Here is a 7,586-nt window from a genome sequence, read left to right as displayed (position 1 = left end):
CCCTCATCAGCACTGCTTGAGCTGCTGGACCCCGAGCAGAATGCCAACTTCCTGGATCACTACCTGGACGTGCCCGTGGACCTGTCCAAGGTGTGTGTCCCGCCAGGGAGCTGGGCCCAGTGGGGAGAGGCAGGGTGGCCAGTCCTCCGGTACCTCCCTGCCGCCCTCCCCAGGTGCTGTTCATCTGCACGGCCAATGTCACTGAGACCATCCCGGAGCCGCTGAGGGACCGGATGGAGATGATCAACGTGTCTGGCTACGTGGCCCAGGAGAAGCTCGCCATCGCAGAGGTGAGCGCAGGACCCTCGCCCCAGCTCTAGACAGTGGGGGTGCCCCCCTGCAGCTGGGGCTGGGGGCATAACTGAGCACCGAGGGCCAGGCCCCTAACCAGAGCTGCGGGGGACAGTCCACAGCGGCCCTGCTCGGAGCGGGGGCGGCTGGGGTCTGCCCACTCGTGTAGCGTGAGTGTCGCCGAGAGCAGAGGCGAGGCCCACCGTGAGCCGTGTAACCCCGGCACGGGCACTTCCCCGGCTTAGTTCCGCTCCTGCCTGGGGTTCACGTCAGACCCCCGCGGGCTGAGGGCCCAGGCCCCCGGGATGCTCCTGCTTCGGATGCCAGTTGCGCATTCCGGGGCTCGCTTCCTTCTGCCAGCTGGCTGTAAATCGGGTGTTCCCACACTTCTTCTTGGGGCTTGCTGGGTTGCTGTAACAGCTCACTGAGCTCAGACGGTTTCCTTCCTTACCAGTTGATTATAGAGGATCCAACCAGGGAACAGCCGGAACAGCCGCGTCAAGCCCAGCAGGGGCAGGGGCAGGGGCTTCTGGGCGGTCCGTGGGCACCCCCCTCCCAGCGCCTCCCGGCGGGTCCACATTCTCCTAGCTCCTCGGCCCAGGGTGTTTATCGAGGCTTCATTCTGTGTGCATCGTTGAGTAAATCATTAGCCACCCGTGACTGTCCCTCCAGCCCTCTCCTCTCCCTGGGGGTCGGGGCGAGGCCCTCAGACCCCCGCCCCAGGAGCCACCTCGCTGACCCAGGCTCAGGTGTGGTGCCAAGGGGCTGTATCGTAGGTCCCAGCAGCTGGCCCACTCACCCTGCCACTTGAAAACTCCAGGGTCTCGGGAGCTCGGGGGCCAGAGACCCACCCAGTACAGATTTCTTCTACCCCACTCTCCCGGGCCCCGGCACGGGAACAAGGGGGAGAGAGCACAGTCTCTCCTGGGTGTTCCAGGCGCGGGTAGCCGGTGCTCCGCTGGGGACTGTGCGTTCGGCCCTGATAGTCCTCTCCGCCGTCAGTGCGCTGCTCCCTGTCCCCAGCACACCTGTCCCAGGGCCGGCACCCCTGCCGCCCGTCTTCCCACCAGCCGTGCGTCCTTGAGTTCTGTGACGGAACGAGTGTCCTAGGCCGAGGCTCACCCGGGATTCAGGTCTCTGTGCATTTCCTGGACGTTATTGGTCTCCCCAGGCCGGGGGCTGGATTCCTATCCTGAAGAACGTTAAGCGGAGCAGAGAGCCAGATTTCCTTCCAGAGAAAAGGGAGGCTGTTTCTGACCCAGTGTTTCTAACTGGAAAGAGGTTGCGCACGTTTCTCCCTGAGCCTATTGCAGCCTGTGGGCGCTGGGCCCCAGCCCTCGGAGCCTGACACCAGCCTCCTGTCTCCTGGGGTGGGAGGGGAGCCATAGGAGCTCTTGGCTGAGGTAGTTACAGGGGTCCTGGGGCCTCCCCACCCGGCCAAGGAGGGGCAGGCTTGGGGACCTGGGCAGGGGACTGCTTTTAAACCTTTAAAGGGATGATAAGAGAACATGGACTCCCAGAGGCTTCGGGGCCACCCATGTCGGTCAACAAACGTACTGACGTGTATGGTTGTGTCCCTCATGTCTCAGCTGCTTTCTACCCCCCAGTTGGTGCTCAGGTCTGTCTGTCCCAGGACTGCTGTGTGGCAGGAGTCGGGCTGGGCTGTGGGGGACCTTGGGGCCTCTTGACCTCCGCATTCCTGTCTGCTCGGGGTGGCAGCTGCTCATTGTGAGTGGGGGTAGCCCAGGGATCAGGGGAGACCTTCCTGGAGGAGTGGCATCTCAGCTGACATTTGGAGGAAGGGCAGGAATGGAACCTGGGCAGAGGATGCGGCAGGAGCAGGGGCCTGGGAGCTTCTGGAGGTGGTGGGCTGGGCATCTGTGGGCTCACCGTGGGGTCCTGGCGCCCGCCATGCGCTCTGCCCACACTCCCTCCTCCTCGCCTTGCTGGCTCCTTATTCTCGGGTCATCGCTTTGCTGTCACCTCCTGGGGCGGCCTTACGCGAGCTCCCCCTGCTCCCCCCCCCCAACCCCCGGGATGAGAGCTTGTGCAGGCTGGTGCTGGGCCCGTCTCCATCATCTCTAGCCGGCCAGGGGTCTTGGGAAGGCTCAGTGGTGAGTGGGGGCCACAGGAGAGGCGCCGGTTCTTGACCCTGAGGCCCCTCCCTGCCAGCGGTACCTGGTGCCTCAGGCCCGTGCCCTGTGTGGCCTGGACGAGAGCAAGGCCAGGCTGTCGTCAGACGTGCTGACCCTGCTCATCAAGCAGTACTGCCGGGAGAGTGGTGTGCGCAACCTGCAGAAGCAGGTGGAGAAGGTGAGCCCGGGAGGGCGGGGTCCGCAGCCTGTGCAGGTTGGGGTGGGGGGGCGACCCCGGGACACACCCTGCAGATTCCACCGCAGGGGGACCCCACAGGAGGCCCGTCCACAGAGACAGGAGGGGTTGGGGGCTGGGGAGTTTGTGCTTCATGGCGACAGTCGCCATGTGAGGTGATGGAAAGTTCTGGAGACAGATGTGAATGCACTTGAAGCCGTGAAGCTGTAAACTTGTAAATGGTTGAAATGGTCATTTTATGTATTCTACCGCAATGTTAAAAATTAAAAGCGCGTGGGGTGAGGGGCGCACGTCCACGCTGCTGCCTTGCCCGCTCCAGGTGTTACGGAAGTCTGCCTACAAGATCGTCAGCGGCGAGGCCGACCTGGTGGAGGTGACGCCCGAGAACCTGCAGGACTTCGTGGGGAAGCCCGTGTTCACCGTGGAGCGCATGTACGACGTGACGCCGCCCGGCGTGGTCATGGGGCTGGCCTGGACCGCCATGGGTGAGCAGCAGCTCCGTCCCAGCCCCCCTCACTGAAGGGGTTCAGGAGACCAGGGGCTCATCAAGGAGGGAGAAGATGGGCCCACAAGGTGGCACTAGCGCCCCACAAGCCTTACTTGCATTGAGGGGAGTCCCTCTGGCCTGGGGGGCGCTGACACCCAGCAGGGGGGCCTCCTCGTCCGGGTGACCTCGCTCTGCCCCGCAGGGAGGCCGGGCAGCGGGCCGGGGGTGGTGCTGTGGGGAGAGGTCCACAAAACCGGCCGGCAGTCCCAGAGGCAGCGCTGCACTGTGAAGCAGGGGGGCAGCAGGCCAGCGGGAGAGCGCAGGGGAGACACGGGCGTCCCCTAGGCGCCCCACTGCGAGGCTCGGGGAGGGGTCCCGGGTTCACAGCCTCTGTGGCTGGTCTGCCAGGAGGCTCGACACTGTTTGTTGAGACGTCCCCTCGGCGGCCCCGAGACAAGGACAGCAAGGGGGACAAGGATGGAAGCCTGGAGGTGACAGGCCAGCTGGGGGACGTGATGAAGGAAAGTGCTCGCATCGCCTACACCTTCGCCAGGGCCTTCCTGATGCAGCAGGACCCCTCCAATGATTACCTGGTGACCTCCCACATCCACCTGCATGTGCCCGAGGTGAGGCCCCACCTGCCCGCTCCGGCTCCAGCCCCGGCCCCCTAGCGGAGCCCAGCCCTCATCCAGCCGCCCACCCACCTGCCTCTCCCCACCAGGGTGCGACCCCCAAGGATGGCCCAAGCGCCGGCTGCACCATTGTCACGGCCCTGCTCTCCCTGGCGACGGGCCGGCCGGTGCGGCCAAACCTGGCCATGACGGGCGAGGTGTCCCTCACAGGCAAGATCCTGCCGGTGGGCGGCATCAAGGAGAAGACCATCGCGGTGAGTGTGACCCCCTCCCCCCCAGGGTGAGTCTGGACCAGAGGCTCCCCCCGTGTGGCACTGTGTCCTCGCACAGCTGGTGTAGGCCTCAGGCAGGCAAGGAAGGGTGCCAGCTGCTTACAGACTACGACTTGGGCCCGTGTTGAGCAGAGTGTCCTGGCCGTCCCTCTCCACAGTGGGCCTCTGCCTCTTGGAGCAGAGTTCCCATCTTGGTCGCTCTCCTTCCTCAACCAAGAATCGGGGATGCAGAAAAAGCAGGAGAGAATGGCCTCCTGGGGGTGCAGCGAGAGGCCTACCTTGACCAGTCAGTCCTGGGCTTCTCCTTCAGTGGTGGGACTCCGGCCCCATCATGCAGCCCTGGATCCCCTGCCTCCTGGAACCTGGCCTTACCTGCAGCCTCATCCCTCCCTTGAACTGCCTACAAGGTGGGGTCCCCAGCCTTGTAGAGACTCTACACCTCACTTTCCTCACTTGCAAAGGGGGAGATGAAATAAGGCAGCACGTGCTGTGTCCCTGGATGGTCCCCCAAAGGGCTAGTGAGGCAGCGGCAGGGTGATATGGGGCCTGGTGGCGGGAGCCCTGGAGGACTGCGGGCAGAGCACAGAGGGGAGTCTGGAGCTCGCAGGTGCCCCCAGGCTGTACAGTAAGGCTGGGCATGCTTTAACGCACGGTTTCTGTTAAATTCCCTTGTGCTCTTAGCTGCCCAACCACTCAACCTAAGGCCCTGGTTACTGTGATGCATCAGAAAACGGGGTCTCCGGGAGACTGGCTCCTGGAAGAGAGGCCGGGAATGGGGTTTGGGCTTCAGTTTCCTCAGCTGACGTGCCCGCGGGCCCTCCCTCCCAGGCCAAGCGTGCTGGAGTGACGTGCATCGTCCTGCCAGCCGAGAACAAGAAGGACTTCTATGACCTGGCCGCCTTCATCACCGAGGGCCTGGAGGTCCACTTCGTGGAGCACTACCGCGAGATCTTCACCATCGCCTTCCCCGAGGAGCAGCCGGCGGCCCTGGCCGTGGAGCGGTGACGGCAGGCCCAGCTCTGCTGGCACAGACGGGCCCGGTTGGGCCAAGGTGGCACCAGGGCCAGGAGCTCTGGGCAGCTGAGCCACCCAGGGGCTCAGCAGAGGCCCAAGTCGAAGGACCTCAGTTACGGCTTAATCACGGAGTCTGGCATATATGAACTCTTTAATTATGATTAAAACCCCTTTCCAGTACTGCCTGGCTGCTTGTTCTGTGCACTCTGCTCCTCACCGGTGCGTCCTGGAGGCGCGCCCCCTCCTTCCCCAGACCAGCACAAGACCCCTAAGTTCCGAAAAGGCTTTATTACATGGCGGGGGGGGGGGGGTTCAGTCCTTCTTGGCTGCCGCTTTCCTCATGGCGGCCAGGACGTTGCTCAGCTCCTCTCTCTTCCTCTTGGCGCGGATATGTGTCCCCACCTGCGGGCAAGGGGGGCGCTCAGTCCGGGCCCCGAGTCCCAGCCCGGCCCCTGCGCGCGACGGTGCACCTACCCTTTTCTTGATGAACTTGAGGGCGCGCTTGTCCTTGGAGACCTTGAGCAGCTCCATGGCCCGCCGCTCGTAGGGGGCGAAGCCGCACACCTCTCGGATCATGTCCCGCACGAACTTGGTGTGCTTGGTGAGGCGCTGGGGGGCGGGGGGCGTCAGGGCGAGGCGCTCGGGATCCCGGGCGTCCGCTGCGGCAACGGCGGCGTGCAGCCCCTCACGCCCGCCTTCCCACGGCAGGACGCCCCCGCTCGGGCCGGGCCCTCCTCCGGCCGACGGCCTCGCCCCAGCGTCCGTTCCTCGCGCGCGCGGTTCCCGGGGTGTCCACCCGCCGCGGGGCGAGCCCTACGCCCCCACCCCCTTCACGCTCGAACCTCCCGCCAACACGGCCCCCGAACTCACCCCGCGGCGGCGGCTGTGCCTCGGCTTGCTCACGTTCTTAGTCACCTTGTGGCCCTTGTTGAGGCCCACGGCCATAGGGTAGCGCAGAGCCATGGCTGGGCGCCGGGAGCGGAGAGGGGAGTGGAGGTGAGTCCGGGCTCGGCCCCCGCCGCCCGGAGCCCCGCGTCCCGACCCCCCCCGGACTCCCTCCCGGCGCCCAGCCAGAGCCCTGAGCCGCACCGGGGCCGCGGAGTCCGGATGGCAGCAGATGCTACTCTCCCGGCGCCCCACTAACCTGCTGCTCCTCAACGGCTCCCGCGGCGGAAGGGCTGTCGCCCCGCGGAACTCTGGGCTATCTCGCTTCCGCGGGTCGAGCGGGCCAGAGAGGCAGGAACGCCGCGCGCTCCCCCTGGCGGCTGGAGGCCCTGCGGTCTCTATGCGCATGCGCGAGCCGTCTACCTGCGCATGCGCGCTTACAGTAGTGGGTTGAAACTAGCCTCAGCCGGAACTGAAATGCCTTCCTTTGCCGATGGGTTGAGAGTTGGAATCCTACTTCTGCAGCTTGCTGGCTAATCCCACCTGGGCGCGGGTTTAGGGACCCTGAGCCAGGAACTTCGGCTCCCAGTACTTGAATTTCCTCGTGTATAGAATGAGGAGAATAAGGGACGCCTGGGTGGCTCAGTCGGTTAGGCGTCTGCCTTCTGCTCAGGTCATGATCCCAGGGTCTTGGGATCCAGCCCCGGGTGGGGCTCCTTGCTGCCGAGGAGCCAGCTTCTCCCTCTCCTCCCCGCTCATTCTTTCTCTCTCAAATAAATACATAAATAAAAATCTTTTTAAAAATCTTTATTAGAAGGAGGACAATAATAGTACCTATTCCAAACTGTTCGAGTAAGATGTAATGGTACTTGACACAAAATAAAATTTCCATAAACAGATATTGGCTTCACTCTGTATGACACCAAACTGTGTTAGAACTGAAGAAGGCGATTTGGTATAGTACCCCTGATGGCGTTTGATATAATTTGATGTAATTTTCGGTGGTGCAGGGACTGGAGGCATGATAGAAACAAACAAAAGAAATTTTTTTCTGGTTTTTATCTTTCAATCCTGCTTATTCCCAAATGATGGTCCCCATTTTGCGCTAGTCTCTTTGGGGTTAACCCTTCTAACACTTGCTAATTCTAGAGAGCCTTGCACAGCCAACAGTAGCTAGCATTTTGCAATATTGTATTTGTTCTACAGTTTTTAACTGTACAGTTGCTTTTTATTTATGCAAACCACACTAATTTATCATTTTAGGGAGAGGAAGTGTCAATTTTTCACGACCTGATGTAAATAAACATCAGTGATGTGCAGATAAATACAGCCAACACTTTGTTTGAAGTCCCTTGTCAGAATCCTACCTCCTGCCACGGACTTCCTCCCTCTCTGTCTCTCTCTCTCTTTAAGATTTTATTTATTTATTTGAGATAGAGAGCACAAGCAGGGAGGAGGATCAGAGGGAGAGGGAGAAGCAGGCTTCCCGCGGAGCGGGGAGCCCGATGCGGGACTTGATCCCATGACCCTGGGATCATGACTTGAGCTGAAGGCAGATGCTTCACCGACTGAGCCAACCAGGCGCCCCTTCCTCCCTCTCTCCAAGCACATTTCCTTATCTATAAAATGTTAACAATGGTAGCACCAACGTCCAATTGTGAAGATGCCATGAGA

General features: G+C 62.1%; 2 protein-coding genes across 4 annotated transcripts in view; one reads left to right on the top strand and one right to left on the bottom strand.

Moving 5' to 3' along the window:
- LONP1 (lon peptidase 1, mitochondrial) overlaps positions 1-5,207 on the top strand; it is a 17,950-nt gene extending 12,743 nt beyond the window's left edge. Inside the window, exons 10-16 of the mRNA XM_081805267.1 lie at positions 5-90; positions 174-290; positions 2,464-2,604; positions 2,942-3,107; positions 3,518-3,735; positions 3,831-3,995; positions 4,842-5,207. Coding sequence (XP_081661393.1) covers positions 5-90; positions 174-290; positions 2,464-2,604; positions 2,942-3,107; positions 3,518-3,735; positions 3,831-3,995; positions 4,842-5,018 — 1,070 coding nt within the window. The 3' untranslated portion in view covers positions 5,019-5,207. The remainder of the gene's footprint in view (positions 1-4; positions 91-173; positions 291-2,463; positions 2,605-2,941; positions 3,108-3,517; positions 3,736-3,830; positions 3,996-4,841) is intronic.
- Positions 5,208-5,296: 89 nt separating this feature from the next.
- Positions 5,297-7,586, bottom strand: part of RPL36 (ribosomal protein L36) — a 168,492-nt gene continuing 166,202 nt past the window's right edge. The window contains exons 1-4 of one of the 3 annotated variants that reach the window (XM_006750060.3): positions 6,172-6,303; positions 5,898-5,992; positions 5,502-5,636; positions 5,297-5,429 (exon numbers count right to left, since the gene is read on the bottom strand). In XM_006750060.3, the coding sequence (XP_006750123.1) occupies positions 5,340-5,429; positions 5,502-5,636; positions 5,898-5,990 (318 nt within the window). In that variant the 5' untranslated portion in view covers positions 5,991-5,992; positions 6,172-6,303 and the 3' untranslated portion in view covers positions 5,297-5,339. Of the gene's footprint in view, positions 5,430-5,501; positions 5,637-5,897; positions 5,993-6,116; positions 6,304-7,586 lie in introns of those variants that run through there. The other 2 variants (XM_031021325.2, XM_081806229.1) reach the window with 2 other exon arrangements.

Source organism: Leptonychotes weddellii, chromosome 1 (assembly GCF_054177405.1).
Source record: "Leptonychotes weddellii isolate Sample4059 chromosome 1, ASM5417740v2, whole genome shotgun sequence".
NCBI classification, from domain to species: domain Eukaryota; kingdom Metazoa; phylum Chordata; class Mammalia; order Carnivora; family Phocidae; genus Leptonychotes; species Leptonychotes weddellii.
The sequence above is the reverse complement of the archived record's forward strand: the minus strand, read 5'-3'. Positions and strand labels throughout refer to the sequence as shown.